The sequence below is a fragment of the Chaetodon trifascialis genome, chromosome 12 (assembly GCF_039877785.1).
Source record: "Chaetodon trifascialis isolate fChaTrf1 chromosome 12, fChaTrf1.hap1, whole genome shotgun sequence".
Classification (NCBI taxonomy): Eukaryota; Metazoa; Chordata; class Actinopteri; order Chaetodontiformes; family Chaetodontidae; genus Chaetodon; species Chaetodon trifascialis.
Window position 1 is genome coordinate 14,915,500 of NC_092067.1, and position 19,428 is coordinate 14,934,927.

Here is a 19,428-nt window from a genome sequence, read left to right on the forward strand (position 1 = left end):
ATTTTTTGATTGCTTGTGTCACTACAATGAAAGAACATATTTTGAGTTAAACGAACAGACACTGATTTAAAGGGAAGGTACGTTCCAGTCCATAAAATTTATTTTATTTTATTTTATTGGACTTAGGTAGCATACTACTGCCAGACCCAGAATAAATTCCTGCTGAGTACATTTGAATCTGATCTCGTCTTTGTTGTTGTTGACAAATTGGTACTTGGTTACACGCGCACGCGTGCATGTGCCTAACTTTACATAAAATATACTCAGCGCACAAAAACAAAAATAAAGAAATTCTTGTGTTATTGGTGTGTACAGAAGGGTCATGATTTTGTGTGTGTGTGTGTGTGTGTGTGTGTGTGTGTGTGTGTGTGTGTGTGTGTGTGTGTGTGTGTGTGTGTGTGTGTGTGTGTGTGTGTGTGTGTGTGTGTGTGTGTGAGAGAGAGAGAAATAAATTCAAATGAACAATCAAAATGTTTCTTTATTAAAATATAAAATAAATTAATTTATACATTTATTCATATGCCATACCATATGTCTGTATTCTGCTCTTTAACAAAGTATTTCAGCATCAAGCACGTGTTTTTAATGTGTGACAGCGTCCTGTGTCATAACTACATCTCTGCCATTTGTAACAAATCACACCGTGTGAAAATCGGGTAAAAAGTTATGATTGTTGTAGTTGGACATACACCTTCCTCTGTAGAAATAAATGCACTGGGGGCGCATGGGAGACCCATCCAAGATGGCGCCCGCGCTGAACGTCAGTTCCAATAGGAAGCGTCAGTCAATGAGGCGTCTACGTACTATGGCGGAGACCCACCCAATATGGCGGCGACGCTGGATTACGCTCCAGAACGTAATGAGGCGTCTACGTATATTATGTCTATGGTGTGTGCCTTCACCTTCAGCCATCTTCACCATGTTGGGTGCTGTGGGACGGTGCTGCAGCGGGGCTCTGCAGGCTTTTAAGCCTGGGATCGGCTCTCTGAAGACGGTCAGCGGGAGACATGCAGCTCTTTCTTCGAGTGAGTGGATCCACTTTTTAAATACTAGCTGGCTTGTCTGCGTTATTTGCCCTTTGGCTGTTTTTAACGCTAATGTAGCATGCTAAGAGGGTCAGGCCTCCAGTTGACCATGAAATGTCTTCATGAGGGTTTTTAATTTAATTAAAGCACCTAAAATAAGAGATAAGTACTTATTTTGTCAGTTTGTAGCTTCATTCAGATGGTATAGCTCCACTCATGTCTTGGTTCACTGTCTCCAATCAATGACCTTTACAACCAACTCAGTACAAGTCAATACTTTACACTAAACCTCTCAGACTTAGGTACAATGGCATTAAAATATAAGAAAATGTTATCATGAAGCACCAAACTATGGAGATGTATTTTACTTTTTGGTTAATACTAGACATATCACAAGCACACGCTAGTCCTTGTTTATTCTCTGTAAGATGTTTTGATGTCTCAAACTTAGTTGCTGCTGTCATATGTAAAGTCACTCCTAATATAATGTCATTCATGTCAATGTCCTTTTCCTGTCATTGTCCTTGCAGGCAGGGGTTACGCTGCCCCAGCTGCTCAGGCAGCCCTGGCCAATGGCCGCATTGTGGCTGTGATTGGAGCTGTGGTGGACGTCCAGTTCGATGAAGGCCTCCCTCCTATTCTCAATGCACTGGAGGTGGCTGGCCGTGAGAGCAGGCTGGTGCTCGAGGTGGCACAGCATCTGGGTGAGTGTGCCAAATCGATGCTTGCTGAGACATCACTCGCCAGGTCAGTGTTTGGATGTTGGCTATGAACTTCAAACTGTGTCTCTTCGCGTGCTTCTTCAGGTGAAAACACAGTCAGGACAATTGCCATGGATGGCACAGAGGGCCTGGTCCGTGGTCAGAAGGTCCTGGACACCGGAGCACCCATCAGGATCCCTGTGGGCCCTGAGACCTTGGGCAGGATCATGAATGTCATTGGAGAACCCATTGATGAGAGGGGTCCAATTACCACCAAACAGTAAGTGTTGATCATGGTGCTGGAGTTGATCTATATTTTTATTGTTGTCAGCGAATTGATGAAAAGACCAAAATCAGTAAGCTTGTTTCTTCCTACTGGGGACATGAATCTACAAAAATGCAAATGTAGCTTCCCTTTATAGGAGTTTTTAGAGAGTGCATTTGTTGGGATCAGTTTATTTAAGATAAGATTCATTTAGCTGGTTTGGGTCTTTTCATAGGATTTGTTGACAATTCTTTCTTATCCTTTGAACCTCATGATTCAAAATAACACATTATCTTGCAGAACTGCTCCTATTCATGCTGAAGCCCCCGAGTTCACAGACATGAGTGTGGAGCAGGAGATCCTGGTCACTGGCATCAAAGTGGTAGACCTGCTGGCACCCTACGCAAAGGGTGGAAAGATCGGTTAGTGGATCATCTGACACCACAGATTTTTTTCCCCCTCCCATTTTTATACTCGCATGTCATAATAAGCAATTATTGTGCGTGTTGAATCCCTTCAGGTCTGTTTGGTGGTGCTGGTGTCGGCAAGACTGTGCTGATTATGGAGCTGATCAACAATGTGGCCAAGGCTCATGGTGGTTACTCTGTGTTTGCTGGAGTGGGAGAGCGAACCCGTGAGGGAAATGACTTGTACCATGAAATGATTGAGTCTGGTGTCATTAACCTGAAGGACACCACCTCAAAGGTGAGTTACATTTAGATTCAAGATTCAAGATTCAAGAAGCTTTATTTATCCAGAGGGAAATTGCTGTGCAGCAGTTGCGATACAAAGTGTAGAAGTAGTACGAGTAAGAGGATAGATAAAACACACAACTAAATGCAACAAAGTGCAAGGCACAATTAGAATACTAATTTATTTGTAATAACACCATTTAGCTTGACACCTGACTCGACACCTCAGCACAGCATGTAACATGTCGCTGATCAGTTTTGATGGATTCGTGGAGATCTGTTGAGTGTGAACTCATGCAGCTCCCTGGGTGATTCTTATATTCATGTTCCCAGGTAGCGCTGGTGTACGGCCAAATGAACGAGCCTCCAGGTGCCCGTGCCAGAGTTGCTCTTACCGGTCTGACTGTTGCTGAATACTTCCGTGATCAGGAGGGACAGGACGTACTTCTCTTTATTGACAACATCTTTAGGTTCACCCAGGCTGGATCAGAGGTACACAGTGCTTAACAGATTTCCCATCATTTGCAGATGCCATCAACAAAATATGACTTTATGTATGTGTTGTTTTGAATATTTGTGTCATTGTTGTTCAGGTGTCTGCCCTGCTGGGTCGTATCCCCTCTGCTGTGGGTTACCAGCCTACCTTGGCTACTGATATGGGGACAATGCAGGAGAGAATTACCACCACCAAGAAGGGGTCCATCACCTCAGTTCAGGTGAGATGACACAACATGCAAATCACCTGTCAGCACTCTCTTTTTTTTCCTGCTTATTCATATGACAATGCTTCATTTTGTTACAGGCCATCTATGTGCCTGCTGATGACTTAACTGACCCTGCTCCTGCCACGACTTTTGCCCACTTGGATGCAACAACTGTGTTGTCCCGTGCTATTGCTGAGCTTGGTATCTACCCTGCTGTGGACCCTCTGGATTCCACCTCCCGCATCATGGACCCCAACATTGTTGGGTCTGAACACTACGATGTTGCTCGTGGTGTTCAGAAGATTCTTCAGGCAAGCCTCATATTGGATGCTAACAAATTTTGAATAGCTGTTAAAAATACATAAACTAAACTGAAAACGTGTCTGTCTTTTTAGGACTACAAATCATTGCAGGACATCATTGCTATCCTGGGTATGGATGAATTGTCTGAGGAAGATAAGCTGACTGTAGCTCGCGCTCGTAAGATCCAGCGTTTCTTGTCGCAGCCCTTCCAGGTAGCAGAAGTCTTTACTGGCCACTTGGGAAAGCTGGTGCCTCTTAAGGAAACAATCAAAGGCTTCCAGAGCATTCTTGCAGGTAGAGTGCTGCGCCAAGGTTAAAACATTTCTACATGGGATAACATAATGGACATTTGGTGTTAACTGTAACTCTTTTCTCTCTTCAAGGTGAGTATGACCCTCTGCCAGAGCAAGCTTTCTACATGGTGGGCCCCATTGAAGAAGTCGTCCAAAAGGCTGAGAAGCTGGCAGAGGAGCATTCTTAAGTGATTTGTTTGTGAGGTTGTGTGAGATAAACATTTGTACAGTATAATTTCTATATGAGGAACTTCTAACATGTCATGCTAAGTATGTTGTGTTGTGGTTCAATTTCTCTGGAAAGGTGAAGATGAAATAAAAAATTGTGATATATACATTTTGTCACAGCTTGTTGTTATTAGCACTGTCAGTGAGCAAAAATTCTTGGTGAAAATTAATAATTAATCTTAATGAAAACTTTGGTGTGAAAACACTTACACAATACTTAGGTTTAGCCCATCATGTGGCGAAGTTTCTTATTTAGCTCTTTTTCTTTTGTCAGGAGGTTGGCGCTGTGTTCTTTGAAGGCTTCAAAATCCTGTAAAATAATGACAAGAAAATGTGTTGAGCGTCTCAGTGTATATAGGCCATTATCAATTACAATAATCGGTTTTGCAGATTCCAACAAACCTTTTTGAACTTAAGATGTTTTGTTGTGGCTTCATCAAGCGCAGACTGGAGAGACTTCACTTTTATATCTGCATTAACAGCTTCTGCTTCCCATTCAAACCTGAGACAGGGTCAGGGACAAACATATATAAAGGCATAAGACTTGTTATGCTACTATGAAATTTTCTTAAAGCTGTAGTGTGTTGTTGGTGCACAATTTACCTGTCCTGTGCTTCAACCCTTGCTTTTTTCTCTTCTTTACACTTTTTTTCCAGCTGTTGGATTTCTTTCTGTTTCTCCTGTATTTAAGACCAGTTGGCACATGAATCGACTGGTTCATCTGTGCAGAGCTGTGATATTAGTGAAGAGAACAAATACTCACCTGTATTACTTTCCCTCTTTCCATAGACAGAGACAATAACTTGTCCTTCTCTTTGGTGAGGCTTGTTATGCTTCCTGTCATGTTGATTTCCCTCAAAGCATGCTCTTCTTCAGCCTTTTGTAGCTTCAGCTTAAGGTCTGATTGTGGAAAGACAGCCAGTTTACAAGTGTAATTTGTAGCGCATCAGAGAATGATAAAACGTTGACTACTCACCTTTGCACATCTTTTCAGCATCTCTTTGCTGTTTCTGAGCGTTAAGTATTTGATCAAGTAGTGATGCCTCTTTGGTTTGATGCTGAGTTGCTTTTTCCATGAGTTTTGACTGGCATCCAGCTAATTTCTCCCTTAAACACATTTGAAATAAAATGTAAATTAATAAAAAGCTAGGGCTGTAACTAATGATTATTTCATCATTGATTAATCACTTTTTTATGAAGGGACTACTCCTTCCATCCATAAAAGATTAAAATTTGCAAGATCTCAAAGTCTTTTAATTGCCTGTTTTGTGCGACCAACAGTTGAAAACTCAAAAGTTATTCATGTAGAATAACACCATGAAATACAGCAAATTGTCACATTGTAAAAGCTGGATTCAGTGAATGTTTGCCATTTTTACTGGATAAATTACTTAGAAAATGAGATTATCAAAACAGTTGTTGATTCATTTACTGTCAATAGATCAATATGTTGATCTTACAGCACTATTAAGAACTCATATTGATTCTTCTTACCGATATTCATTTTCTCTATTTGTGTATTTCTCTGTCAGCTGTTTGATTTCTTGCATCAGTTTTTCAACCAACACTTCTTTATCTTGTAATTTTTGGGAGAAAAGTGCTTCATTTTCTGACTGCAGCTCTTTGTTTTCCAGCTTTAACTGAGCGTTCTGACTTTTGTACTCGTCCATAAAAGCAATAATTGATTGGTTGTTGGCAGCTAAATCCATAAATCTCCTCTCTAATAGCTCTGCCTTCTTTCTCTCGCCGTCCAGTTCTCTCTGGCAGTGTGCTGCTCGGCTCTCCACCTCAGTATTGATTTTTTGCACGGCTTGACATCGAAGAAGCAGCTCATCTGCTCTCTGTTTCAGTATGCATATCAGACTTGACTGTTCATCTATCCTAGACCGCAGCATCTCTGTTGAGTCCTCCACAGAAAGGCTTCGAAGTTTCTCCAGTGACTTCTGAATACTGTCCATATGCTGGGAACAAGGGAAAGATACAGAAACATAGAAATGAAAAACATCTATAAATCCACACCAGAGCTGACATAAGAATGGACAGCATGTGGGCAAAATATGTAAAATGTAAATCAGCTCGGCTGAGGGCTTTCTGTGCGCGCGACAGTTAACGGCGATTAAGTTAATATTAACGTTAGTTTCACCGATAGCTAGCTAGCGTTAATTCAGTTGCCTTTTTCAGCAAGTTTCAGGTTTATTTAAAGACTTTTAAAATCGTTTAATACCACTCCAGTGTAATATGAGAAAATGAGACAGCTGCGCAAGTAAATTAAGATGACGACATTTAATTTGAAGAGTATAACCAGGAGACGGCTAACTACCAAGTTAGCAAGCTAAACTAGCTACTTGCTAGTTTGACAGCAACAGATTCTCAATGATGGCATCCATAATTTGAAACTTGAACTGTAACATACCTCCGTGTTGCCCTCCACCCTCAGGAAGTTTTCTACATTTCTCTGAGGAGTTGCCATGATGAGCCAAATAAAGAAAGGGTAGCAGCTAGCGAAAGCCCTTCTTCTCGTGTTCATGTAATCAAACGCCTTTTTTCTCGAGGCTTGGTTCCACTTTCCGTAGTGAGCCTCTGGAAGTTTTAGTTGCTCGGTCGCCTATGGCAACCATCTTTGAGCCGTACTCTGATTTAGATGCAGTGGCAGGTGATCTGATGGTCGCCTGCTCCGCCGCATGATGGCGCTGTTGGGTTTCTGGTCAGCCGCTGCCACCGTGAAGTTATGGACCGTCTGGAAAAATCATGGTGAAAGAAGCAGTTTTTGTTTTTTGTTTTTGTTTTTTTCTGATGTTGCTTAAATCATGGTACATTTAGTCACGTAATTGTATGTTGCAAATGTTTTAAATTAGTTACTGTTCGTGTTGAAATCTGTCACTTTCATTGATATAATTGTTTTGGTCATAAATCACTTGTATAGTCGATAATTAATTTATTACAACTTAAGGCATTTCCACCTCTTTTTAGCATTAATGTCGCAAACTTTTTATGCAAAATTATCTTTCTGCGTCTTACAATTCTATTGTTGTAGCTATGTCAAGCTTGGAGTGTGGAAGTCTCTGCAAAACGTGCAACATGGGTCTTTGGTCGGGCTCGAACCACAGTCGCCTGGGCCTTAAGAACAATCTAATTTAAAGCTCGTACTTTTATTAGTCCCATCATTATTTTCCTCCCAAGTGCCTGCTGGCACCCCCACCCTGTTGCCCAAGTGTGGGGCAAATAAACAGTGATGATAACCCGCTGTGAGTGAGAAATCACTGGCACTCAGGACAACTCCTGTATGGCATTATGCAGATTCCAGGGCCCGAGGGATTTATCCAGAGGGCCGAGGCTGGCTTGGGGGGAGCGGCTGTCCTGGCCTTTGTGCACGCCCCTTTTCATCAACTAGCGGGCCAAGAAAGACAGACAGAAGAAAGCAACAGCATCCCAGCCCCAGTCCCTACAGCTCCTCTATCAGCACAGCGGAGCTGGACGGACCAGCCAGAATGTGGAGAGCACTGCTACTTCAGCTCTTTCTCGTCTTCGTATGCTGTGTGAGATGGTGCCACTCTGAAGGTAAGAAGTGCTTTTTTTTCCTCCTCCTGTATTCTATTTTTTTCCCCCACACAAGCTGTCAGTTGAATGATTCATTGAGGACCTGCAGAGTTGTTGTGCTGCAAGTGACCAAGTGCACTTGTTGCTCATCAAAACAAAACTGCGCAGGGGAGCTGGAGTTGAATTATTGCTGAATTTAAACGCTTCTGTGTTTTTCTTTAGCGCAGACAAATCAATAATCCATCCAGTGGGTAACAGTTCAGGTTTTGATGAGGACAAATCATCTAAACACATGGAAATATCCGTGATGATTCAAAAAGCCACCTCCTGTAGATTTGATGTGGCTCATAGGTAAAGTGATTTGGCTCTGGAGTTAAATGTTGTACCACGTAGCATTACTTTAACGGTTGAGCACAAAGCCTTCCTCAGACAGATTGGAAGTTCTCTTGAGGAACTTTTGCCTGAGCTTTACTGTTGCTAGGTAACAGAAAAGAGCATGTGACTTACAGACAATCTGTGAGGACTGAGAGCCGCTGGTACAAATCTCATTCAGTGGAGCAGATTTTACGCCGCAAACCACCCACTCAATCCTGATCCCAGCTCTGGGAAGAACTTTGTTTTCTAATGTAAGACCCGGGCAGACAAAATGCTCAGATACTGCTCTTTATACGTGACAGTCTTGTGTTTGTCTCTTGTGTTTGTAGCCCAGCTAGATCCTACTTCTCAAATTGTAATCTGCTTTCTTTTTGCTCAACCCTTAGTATGTAAGCTCCTTAGTGTGAATCAAGCAACTAATTACACTGCAGCTGCTGCAGAATGGAACCATTTCTACCTCAGGGGTAGTTTGGAGTTAAGAAAAAACTGTGCTAAGAGCATGGTCATGGCTACAGCTTTCTTATTTATTATTATGAAATATCCTGGACCGATTTCCTCACTGGCTAACAGACACACAGAAACAGAAAAGGTGGATTGTCCATGCCAAGAAGACAATATAACAGTGCTGACACTGAGACTGAAGCATTTAGAAAATTCACTTGGCGTTTCCTTTGAATTACAGTAGTCTCAGGACTTGTGGCTGAGATTTGCTGATCACAACTGAGGTGTACAAAATGATGACTTGACTAAAACCACAGACCGTGAATAGACGTGGTCATGGTCATGTCAGCATGGTCATGTTGATCATTGGCTTGGATTTGTTGTGATTACCAGGTAGTGATGTAGACTGCTTAAATTAAATTCTGTCATTTATCTTTAACCTGAATCTTTAGTAACTATTTCATTTTATATCAAGTAGCAAGTGCTCCCTGAAGGCTGTCTGGTGTTGAGTGAATGAGACTGATAGATGTGTCCCTTAATCATGTTCTCGGAAAGATCAGCCATACTTTATTTATGCAGTTTTACTATGAGGGGAAATGGTACTTTCTCTAATCTCAACCTGATCCTCCACAAAAATCCCTTAGTTAGATAATTGTGTCTTCCTTGACCTTCTGTAACACATTATCCAGCCCTCAGGCTTGATACTGCTGCAGAGTGCTTACACTGACATTAATAGCTAATGTGACAGTCTGAGGGGATTTCATGGTGCTGGTTTGTTAACTATCCTCTGCCATTTTTGCTGTTCCAGACATGTTTTGGCAGTAAACTGAGTTGTTTTTCCCATTAATCATTGCCAGTGAGAGCTTAATAACCCATTAAGTGAACAATAAGAACTGAAATTTTGTTACAAATAAGTATTTATTATTATGAACAGACATGTTTGCTAGCATTTTGTTCAGGTGTGGGGTCAAACTATCTTTATTTGATCAAAGCTATCTTTAGTGTGAGTCTGTAATGGCATTATTAAAATGTCTTTTGTTATGCTCAAACTGACACACAAACATGGCCAGCACGTGCACGTTAAACCCCACGCATCAGCCTCACGTCGGCTTCTTTCCGGTGTAGGAGCCTAAATCCTTGTGCAACAGAAACACTGCGTTAGAAACAGGAACACAGTTGGCACAAATGGAGAGGAAATCCTTTCTTTTCCTGCAGCTCCCTCAGTCTAGGTTACAGATGCAAAGGATGGAGTTTAGCTTCCAATAAACTAAGCTGAGGCTCACTGTACAGAGGAAGAATAAGTTGTCCAGTTGCTCATTGCGTTGTGGCAGCTTAATTTATGTCTCTTTTCACTCATGCGATTGTTAAGGCACGTACCAAAAATCATGTTGAGTATTCCTCAATTCTAACCAGACCAAGGCTTTATTGCTCACTCCATTTGTTCCTCCCTTTTGCTCCCATGTCACTGCCAAAGCCCCTTGGTTTTTCACTGTTTTGTGTGTAGCAGTAAGAGCCAAAGTCACTTGTTTGGCAATTGACTGCATTCTGCTGCATTGATTTCCATATGAAATAGGCAGCAGCACTTCGCTCTGACAGCATGGACGGGTCCAGCGTTTCATGCTGCCAGCAGCCGTTTTCTCCACTATTCTCCGCACACATTAAGTGAGTGCAGAGGGCAGGGCCAAAACAAGGTGGTATTGGTGAAAGCTTGAAGACATCTTTCAGTCACTCCATGTGACAAGAGGGAGGTGTTTCAGTGGTGGTGGACAGGTGTTTTCTTGATGGGTGGCCGTGATAGGAAAGCTTCGTTTCCACTTTTACTTTACTATCACAGGAAGCAAGCTTTGCTGTACTCTGCTTTCTGTTGTCCATCTCCAAAGTGGCTTTTTTAGGGTGACACCTCCAGTTATGAGTTTGCATCCCTGCTGGCACCTCTTTTGTGCCATTGTAGTTTCACAGTGGGGTTTAAGGCATTTGGGGAGCTTCATTCTAATGAATATTCCATTACTGCTCTTCTTTGTTGGACAATGGTAGGGCGCCCTTATCTTCCTGCATGGATAGTGCGGTGCTCTCTCCTGCTGTGGGTTTAAGTTGCTAATTAGAAAAGACAAGGCTAGAAAGAAGGGACAGGGACATTAAACTACACAAAAACACTCAACCAAAAAATGAATACAAAAGCACGGATCATCAGACTCAGATTAAACATTCTTAAAAGCAAATTTTTACCTTTTCTAATACTGACTGACATAACGAAATTGTGACTTTGTCAGGATGAAGACGTAGAAATTTGTGGATTAAGGAAGAGTTACAAAGAAGACGTTCTTTTCCGAATGTAAGAAGAACCCTCACACAAGATAGTGCTGCTGAAAGGTTCAGCTTCAGTGTATCTGTCACCTTTCCCAGAAGTAATAGGGTCAGGAAACACAGGCTGCATTTGAAAGCCTCTAGCAGCTTGGTTTCTCCTTGGCATATGTGGTTTTAAATTGTCAGCTTTGGTCTGGATGTATGGCTTCTCTACACATCTTGATCTTTTCCAAAGCAGATGTTAATAGTGTTACTTCACCCGTTCTGCATATGTTTGCTATTTCGTTTCATTGTTACATGTTACTCATTTTAATGAGACATTTATTTTCTCTGTTTTTGTAACTCTGTGGTCCTGTACAGACAGTAGTGTTGTCTGGACATTCAACACATCATTGTTAAGGGAATTTTCCCTTTATTTTAAATACAGTGCATCTTTTAGCCGTTCATATACTTTGTGCAACAGTTGCCTGTGCTGTCATGCTATAGGTGAAATCTCCGGTATCACCGCTTTGTGACAAAGGCTCTCTTTGAGTCGATTGTGAGCAGTTTTATCATTAGTAAACTGAGCAGGAAAAAATGGTTTGCTTCCTGGATATTTGCTGAAGGAGTTAAATTAGTTATAAAGCAGTTTGGTGGTTTGCTGGCTAATTAATCTGATACAAGAAATCTTGATTGGAGCGCAAACATTTTAGTGCAGTAGCACAGGTAGTGATGCCACGACTGTGGTGAAAGAAATCTGTCTTTAAAACAGAATATTACTGAAAGGATAATATTCACTCTAAATACAATTACAATCTCACTCACTGATAAATGCATATGTTAGCGTAATTTTTTCCTCAGCTCGTCTCTGTAATTCCTGGTAGCTAGTAACTTCAAGCCATTACAGTGGAATTGTAGAGCTTCTGCAGCATTTGCTTTTAGATAACTAACTCCAATATTTTGCAAGTGTAGGAAGCGAGAAGGAGGAACGTTTTTAAAATGCTCACTAAGACAGGACAGAGATAGACCACCAACCCCAAGCTTGCACCACCAATCACCACCTCACAGCTCTTCTCACAGAGAATTTGGGTTGAAATCGTTGCGGTACCACCCAGTACCACTATTTATTCCAATTACATTTCAGACCGGACAAGAACAGCACACACCATATATCAGGCTGTCAGAGAGACAATCAGAATTGCACATTCCTATTTGGACGGGTCTGATGGAGTGTTCTGCCACTGAACTATGCAGCCTGAATCAATCTCTCCTGGAAAACGTCTGGGAAGGTAGAGTGGTGGTACCTTATCTCTACAGATGCCACTCAGTGAGAACATCAAAAGGAGGCTCAGTGTGAAGGTTGTGTAACTGTCGGGGGGATGGCTGGCACGCTTGTCTCCAAGGCTTGTCAGTGCTGTTAACAGCATGCTTCATCAGTGGAAGGCATCCATACCCCCATATGCCAAGTTTTACTAGATATATTTAAGAATGTATAATTTCTCTTTTTTTATGACCATATTTTATAGCTTTTTTCCTACTTTCCTCAAGGACCCAGCGTGGACAGGGTGACAAGTTAGTGATAGATATATCAATGTAAAAAACAATGATTGAAAACAGTAACTGGATAAAAATTCAGACAACATGTAAAAATAAGCTTGAAATCAAATTCTAAATTATTTACCATTTTTATTGTGTATAGGATGTGAGTTGGGGCAGTTCCGCTGTGGGACAGGCCGATGTATACCAGGTGACTGGCACTGTGACGGCACATCAGACTGCGTGGATGACTCTGACGAACATGACTGCCGTGAGTTTTCACTACTACTCATACTGTAGTGGAATATTTAGATGTGGAAGAAGTGGATAATTAAAATGTTTCTAAACAAAATGACATTTTATCAGCAAAAATCCTATTAAAATATGAAAAGTACAAGTACAACAGTGCATCCGTCATGTTTCATGTACTGTACTTGAGTAAACGTACTTAGTAACTTTCCTCCATTGGATTACAGTCAACTCTTGCTCTGTGTGTGTTCCCACAGCTCAGGTAACATGTGATGACAGTCATTTCCAGTGTTTGAGTGATGGCGAGTGTATCCCTGATGTGTGGGTGTGTGATGATGAGGAGGACTGCGAGGATGGCTCAGATGAGAGGCAGCACTGCCGTAAGTACATTTTTACATTATTAGCAATTCTTCATATAAAAGCTTCATGGAAAGTATACCAAATCTGTATTCCGATTGTCAGATGAGTAGTTAATATTTTCCATCACATATATATTTAATATCTGCTTGGCCCACTGCTTCATTGTAGCCACTGTATATCACACTTATTTGAATTGAATCATTCAAATCCAGGATGTAATTTTTATGGCTGCACCATAACGTTAAATGAGTATTCCTGTTGTGTTGAAGGTATGTGGGTTTGAACAATAAGATCTTTAAAACGGAACCACCAAAGGGTCTGTGGGACTGAGGAAGTTAAGATGATTGTTCAGTACCTGTCTCTACGGTAGAAGTAGATTAATTTTTAAGTTCATTTAAGAACTGTGTGAGCAAAACCTTTCTATGCGCTGCTAAGTTACTCTCCGATCTATCCCCAGCCGGAAGAACGTGCACCAGCAGCCAGTTCAGCTGCAGTAATGGGGCCTGCATCCCAGGAGAGTACCGATGTGACCGTCTGGCCGACTGCTCAGATGGGTCTGATGAGAGAGACTGCCGTAAGTCTTCTCCAGGGTGGTTCCCTTTTTTTAATCTCAGGCTCCTGTGGCATTTTAATCAATTTGTTAAGATTAAGAGGCTCGCTGACTGACAGAAAGGGCCACAATATGCTTCTTGTTGTCAGAGGTTGATTGCAGATTCCTTGGTGGATTAGTCAAGCTGAAGTTCAGCTGCTATGCCATTATTGTGCCGACATGGTAGACTCACAGCACTACACGCTGTGGTAATCTCACAATTGCATAAAGAATGCTGTGGTGACTGCTGTTGTTATGGTGGTGGCGTAAAATTTTACTCTCTTATCCTTCCCATTCGCTGAGCTTTCCACGTTTGAAAGGCTGAAAAGAACACAGTTGTCAGGCTAATTTGAATGGATAGCGTCACCTTGATGATGATTTAATCTTTCAGATTACCCTGAGTGTACACAGATGAGGTGTGCCAATGGGGCCTGCTACAACCGGACCCAGCGATGTGACCACATAGTTGACTGCCGTGATGGCTCTGATGAAGCAAACTGCAGTAAGAAACCAGATTAGTAATAAAACTAAAGAGAAAGTCTTTCCAAAAGGCAGTACAATCTGTGGCATGACATCATCACCAAATAGATCTTTTGTTGTCTTTTTTATTGGGATTTCTTTAGCACAGCACTGCAATACAGGCCTGTTCCCATGTCATAATGGGGTGTGTGTTCCTCAACGCTACGTCTGTGACCATGACGATGACTGTGGAGACCGAAGTGATGAGCAAAACTGCAGTATGTGGCCCCTGTCTTTCTACCCTCTCCTCTCTTTTTATCAAACCCTGCTGTCAGTCGTATGACTCTTATCTTCTCCCAGACAGATGTATTTGTAACTTAGTCTCTAATATTTTCTCTTCTTGATTTTCTGCACTTAACCTGCAGCATATCCAACATGTAGAGGGAACTACTTCACCTGCCCCAGCGGTCGCTGTATCCACCAAGTCTGGCTTTGTGATGGAGAGGATGACTGTGAGGACAACGCAGATGAAAAAGGCTGTGGTATGGATACAATAATTGGGAATGAGTTGTCACGAATGTGGTTAAGTTTCACTGTTGTGACCAGAAACGTTATACATTTGGCTGGTTAAGAAACACTAGAAAGTGTAACGACTCAGGCTCTCTGTGTGAACCTGATTCATCTCCAGTCTCCATGGTTGGTTTGGGCTAGCAAGACGCTATGCCTGTGCTTCTCTAAGTGTGTTATTCAAATGCCTCTTTGTGGCACAAGATCGCGCAGCCCCCCCAAAGGTCTTTAGAATTCCTCCACACGGCTGTGAAGAGTGTGTGTTTTTAGAGGATGGGCTGCAGAAGCCCTCTGAGCCCCCATGTGACCCCCTCAAAGCTCCACTCCCCTGCATCGATTTAAAGTGACAGTAATTTCCCTGACAATAAAGTCCTACTTACAATTTAAGTTCAGCCCCACATTCCTGTGGAAATAAGGCTGCTGGTCCTTAATACACACTGAATATATTTTATTTCCTAACTGTCGAACACATGGAAAGCTCTCTGCTGTCCTGTTTTCTGATTTTGTTTTCCCTTTTCTATGTGTAAGCCTGCACAGACAAAGATGATGAATTTGTTTTGCCTGCTGTGCAGATAATGTGTTGCGGGAGTGTTACCCAGGAGAATGGCCCTGTCCATCCTCTGGCCTGTGCATCCCCATGGACCAGCTGTGTGATGGGACCCCTCACTGTCCCGAGGGAGAGGATGAAACTAACACCACTGCTGGGCGCAACTGCAGTTAGTATCAACACAACTAGTGTCAAGTACATATTAGGACATCTAATTTCACAGAAACTGCTATTGAAATATTGTCATTCGCTCATTTGGCTTCTGCATTGTACAGGTATCTGGAAATGTGCCTCTTTGAGCTGTGAGCATCGTTGTCATGCTTCCCCCGATGGAGGGACCTGTTCTTGTCCTTCTGGATACATTGTCAGCAGCAACAATAGTCGCTCATGCACAGGTATAGATCCTTCACTGACTTTACACCACCCTTGCCCAGTGATTGAGATTCTGTGTTCATATAGGTAATTGCAAGGATAAGTTGGGGTGTGTAATGCTTTTCCATGTAATGAAATGTATCCGCTTTGGCTGAGTAAATGAGATAAGCATTTGCGAGGCTGGAAACCTTGAAAACAGAACTTGATGCATGTAAATACTGGCACTCTTATTCCTGCCAGTGTGATCAACTCTAATCAGGTTTGTACTGAGAAGTACAGCACATGAACTTTTGAAATGAAGGGGAAGGATGGGAATGTTTTTTGAATCAATCCTCATTACAGCTTTAAGTTGTTGTTAAAAGAATGTGTTTAAAGCTGAATTTGACTGAAACAAAACAAATCGGTATCTAATCCTTGTCTGCTGGGACTTTGATTTCATGCTGAAGACTTTGACGACTGTTCGATGTGGGGCGTGTGTGACCAGCAGTGTGAGGACCGCATAGGCTCGCACCGCTGCAGCTGTCGAGAGGGCTACGTCCTGGAGCAGCACAGATACTGCAGAGCTGACATCTCAAGTGAGTGTCATTTCCTCTCTGTTTGAACCGATTGTGTTACATACAGTATGCTCACATTCTGAATGTGTGAATGATCCATCCAAATGAGGCCCATTAGCATAGCTTCTTTCCTGTTTGCCAACCACCGTGGCTGCTTTACTGAGCGTCTGCGTTTCTTTCTGGTGCATTGTTGCGTGCTGAATGTTGTTTTAGTTAGTCTCTTGCCTTTGTGGAACATAGAAAGAGTGTTGACTGAGAGGCTGACCTCTCTGCCTTTAGCTTTAGTGAAAAGAGTGTGTAATGATAGTGGCTAGAGAGTACCTTCATTAGTCAGAGTCAGGGATCTGAATTAATGTGCTACATTCTGTAAATTTCCACTATATCTTATATCCCAGATTACAAAAAAGAGGTAGGAGTAGTTGAGCATGGACACAGAGAAGCTGATTTCTGTTTTAATAAAAATCAGGCTCTGGTTCTGTGTGTTTTGTAACGTGTTGCCTTTTGTTTCCTTTGCAGCTGGAGTCCCTTCCTTGATATTTTCTAACGGCAGAGACTTGCTAATAGGTGACATCCATGGCAACAGTCTACGCACTTTGGTTAATTCACAGAACAGAGGGGTTGCAGTGGGAGTGGACTTTCATTATAATCTCCACAGAATCTTCTGGACTGATACCATTCAAAACAAGGTATTTTTTTAATTGAATTTCCATATTCAATGTTATTTGAACCTGCAGTGTGTGCCTCCATATTTTTTTATGCCTCTGTGAGAGTTTACAGGGAGTAGACCAGTTGCTTGTCTGAAGAAATACTTGAGATAGACTGGGACTGGCCAGGACTGGATTCTTTCAGTTATCCTTTAAAATATCAGCAATGTTGATACTATAATAATGGGATAGTTGTTGGCTCCTTTGCGGCTGGGTCATAATAAAGGGAAGTAGATGTGGAATGGAATCCAAATGGTCTAATCTTGAAACCCGTCTGATAGGATGGTATGATGTTCACATACCAGGGTGCAATTTTTGTAACTTGATCTTGTTGGAAGTAATCACGGTGTATTTGTTTTCAGTGGCACCGTCCATCTATATGCATTCTTTAGCCAGCTAAAAAGTCTTTCTTTGGCCTATGCTTTGCCTCCTTGATGGTTTGAACTGCAGCCACTGGACTGAAAGGCCAGGACATATCTGTGACTGGGCATCTGTGTATATCAGCCACCTCCATGGCAGCATGTCAGATTAGAAGGAGGCAAAGCACAAACAGGGCATGTGAATGCAACCAGAAAGGTTAAACTACCAGGCTATTTCCACATCTTCAATTTCTCTTTAAACAGGTCAGTTGAAAATCCTGCTTTTTAAACATCTTGGATCTTGTTTCAAAGGAAGCAGGGCTGCTAAGAGCAGTATCCCAGTACCAGCTGCATGGTGCCAAGGCTTCCAGTCTGAGAATCTAGTGCCATCATAGTGTCAGTAGAGTAGTAGGTTTGGGAAACTTCACAGAAATGTAACAAGACAGAGTCAGTCAGACAAGAAAACAAATAATATCTGTCTCTGGCTTTTTCTACCTCTTAAAATATGTTTCTTATTGTTACTTTCACATTCATGTCTGTGCTACCTGTCGGCTGCCACACACTCCTCTTACATGATCCTCTTTCTTACAAGATGGGTTCACATTTTTTCATGTCTATCTTAAAACAATACTCACATGCCCGTACAAATACAGATAGATACAGATTTGTTCACTGTGATTGTTTGTCCTATGCATAACGGCCACAAAGTGATCCCCTTATTTAAATGATGGAGGACAAAATCCTAGGTCTACATGTGTGTAAAAAGGTATTTCAAAGTTCAACCGAAGCTAGCCTGAGCTTTCAGCAGTCTGAGTTTGACAACTCAATTGGCTCTCTTACAAAGTTGCAGTCTTTTTAGTGTAAATGTAGCTTGCTGTGTTACTTCACTTTTGTTAAAGCATCAAGAGGGAATTTTGTATAATAAAGATCATAATTTTGAAAGATACTGACTTCGTTTGTGCAACTCAGACTGCCCTCTAAAACTGTAGTTCAGATGTAATGACATAATTCATACTCAGAACTAGGACTGTGGATCCCCCCCATCACTTATATTGAATCTGATGTAAAAAAAAAATCCCCTCTTGATGTCAGTTTGTCTTTGTGGCCAGTATGGGTGGGGGGAACAATTAAACTGACCAATAACACTTTCAGGGTACCAATGACTATTATATTAAGACACAGTTGAAAAAAAAAGTGAACTTTAATATCTCTCCTTTATTTCTGGAAGCTGTGGCCACCTCAGGGCTAATTTCCTGTCAACAATGGTGTCTTTTGTGTACAGGTGTTTTCGGTGGATATGGACGGTTCCAACATGCAGGTGGTTTTAAATGTATCAGTTGACTACCCTGAGAACTTGGCGGTGGATTGGGTGAACAATAAACTGTATGTGGTGGAGGCCAGCGTCAACAGGATTGACATGGTGGACTTTGATGGAAGTAACCGGGTCACACTCATCACCGAAAACCTCGGAAACCCAAGAGGAGTAGCGGTAGACCCCACTGTTGGGTAAGCACATCTCCCAGTTTCCACTCATTCTATCCAGCCATTCCCAAACCCCACATACAGTATCTGTCGTGCTCCATTGGCATGGAATAATGGGGGGTGTGTGTGAGATTAGCAGATTGCCCTGGGTGGATTAGTGAGAAGCAATGTAAGTGATGACCCTCATTGTAATCCAATAGTATAGTTCAAGGGGGGAGGAGAGCCAGGTGGCTACAGATAAATTGCTGATCATAAATTAATGTACAGCTCTTTGGTGAGAAGCACAGCCACCCACTTTGTGACATAATACTGTGGATGCTAGACTTAATTAACAAGAGGGAAGTCTCCTATATGTTTTCTTTAGTGAATACATGTAATGTTTTTTTTCTGTGGTCCCAGTTGTACATATCCATCCTCATGAAATGATCAAACCTCAGAGAGAACTGACGGATTAAACATTTAACCTCCTTTCACAGGTATATGTTCTTCTCCGATTGGGAGGCACTGAATGGACAGCCCGGCCTGGAGCGCGCCTTCATGGATGGGACCAACCGTTATGGGATCATTGGGAGTAAACTGGGCTGGCCAGCTGGTATCACACTGGACATCGAGGCCAAGCGCATCTACTGGGTGGACAGCCGCTATGACTACATTGAAACTGCAACATATGATGGCCTTCATAGGTAAATATGCCATGCGTTATTCCTCAGAAATAACACAACATTTTAGTTGAATTTGCAAAAAAAACATGAGCGCTAATATTTATATTCTAATAAATCAATGTTCTCAACATTCTTTGATAG

The 19,428-nt window shown here is 42.0% G+C and overlaps 3 protein-coding genes across 4 annotated transcripts in view; 2 read left to right on the top strand and 1 right to left on the bottom strand.

Annotated features, from left to right (window-relative positions):
- The first annotated feature begins 882 nt into the window (after nt 1–882).
- On the top strand, nt 883–4,318 carry LOC139340299 (ATP synthase subunit beta, mitochondrial-like). Of its 2 annotated transcripts, none has more exons than XM_070976058.1 (10): nt 883–1,025; nt 1,556–1,729; nt 1,832–2,006; nt 2,292–2,413; nt 2,512–2,696; nt 3,017–3,175; nt 3,277–3,399; nt 3,486–3,704; nt 3,789–3,984; nt 4,074–4,318. In XM_070976058.1, exons 1-10 carry the CDS (start codon nt 920–922, stop codon nt 4,169–4,171), a joined length of 1,557 nt encoding a protein of 518 aa, XP_070832159.1. In that variant the 5' UTR covers nt 883–919; the 3' UTR covers nt 4,172–4,318. The 2 variants fall into 2 exon arrangements, with proteins under 2 accessions (XP_070832159.1, XP_070832158.1); XM_070976057.1 differs by having other exon boundaries at nt 3,486–3,698; nt 3,783–3,984.
- Nucleotides 2,723–6,840, bottom strand: LOC139340301 (coiled-coil domain-containing protein 89). The gene is made up of 7 exons (XM_070976059.1): nt 6,625–6,840; nt 5,706–6,172; nt 5,188–5,318; nt 4,975–5,111; nt 4,815–4,891; nt 4,614–4,713; nt 2,723–4,521 (listed from the first exon to the last, which is right to left on the bottom strand). The coding sequence occupies exons 1-7, from the start codon at nt 6,736–6,738 to the stop codon at nt 4,435–4,437; spliced, it is 1,113 nt and encodes a 370-aa protein (XP_070832160.1). The 5' UTR covers nt 6,739–6,840; the 3' UTR covers nt 2,723–4,434.
- Nucleotides 6,841–7,494: 654 nt separating this feature from the next.
- lrp2a (low density lipoprotein receptor-related protein 2a) overlaps nt 7,495–19,428 on the top strand; it is a 44,872-nt gene continuing 32,938 nt past the window's right edge. The window contains 14 exon segments of the mRNA XM_070975740.1: nt 7,495–7,554; nt 7,556–7,769; nt 12,547–12,654; nt 12,890–13,012; nt 13,450–13,566; nt 13,973–14,083; nt 14,205–14,318; nt 14,466–14,582; nt 15,180–15,323; nt 15,430–15,549; nt 15,973–16,101; nt 16,597–16,766; nt 18,426–18,649; nt 19,102–19,308. Of these exon segments, the coding sequence (XP_070831841.1) occupies nt 7,495–7,554; nt 7,556–7,769; nt 12,547–12,654; nt 12,890–13,012; nt 13,450–13,566; nt 13,973–14,083; nt 14,205–14,318; nt 14,466–14,582; nt 15,180–15,323; nt 15,430–15,549; nt 15,973–16,101; nt 16,597–16,766; nt 18,426–18,649; nt 19,102–19,308 (1,958 nt within the window).

Bases quoted from the DNA above. Each gene is read 5' to 3' on its own strand.
- LOC139340299 (XM_070976058.1), top strand. From the start codon at position 920: ATGTTGGGTGCTGTGGGACGGTGCTGCAGCGGGGCTCTGCAGGCTTTT. The intron at 2,697-3,016 runs GTGAGTTACATT...TCATGTTCCCAG, and splicing joins TGAAGGACACCACCTCAAAG to GTAGCGCTGGTGTACGGCCA. The intron at 3,176-3,276 runs GTACACAGTGCT...ATTGTTGTTCAG, and splicing joins TCACCCAGGCTGGATCAGAG to GTGTCTGCCCTGCTGGGTCG.
- LOC139340301 (XM_070976059.1), bottom strand. From the start codon at position 6,738: ATGAACACGAGAAGAAGGGCTTTCGCTAGCTGCTACCCTTTCTTTATT. The intron at 6,173-6,624 runs GTATGTTACAGT...CCTTGTTCCCAG, and splicing joins GGGTGGAGGGCAACACGGAG to CATATGGACAGTATTCAGAA. The intron at 5,319-5,705 runs GTAAGAAGAATC...AATGTGTTTAAG, and splicing joins AATAGAGAAAATGAATATCG to GGAGAAATTAGCTGGATGCC.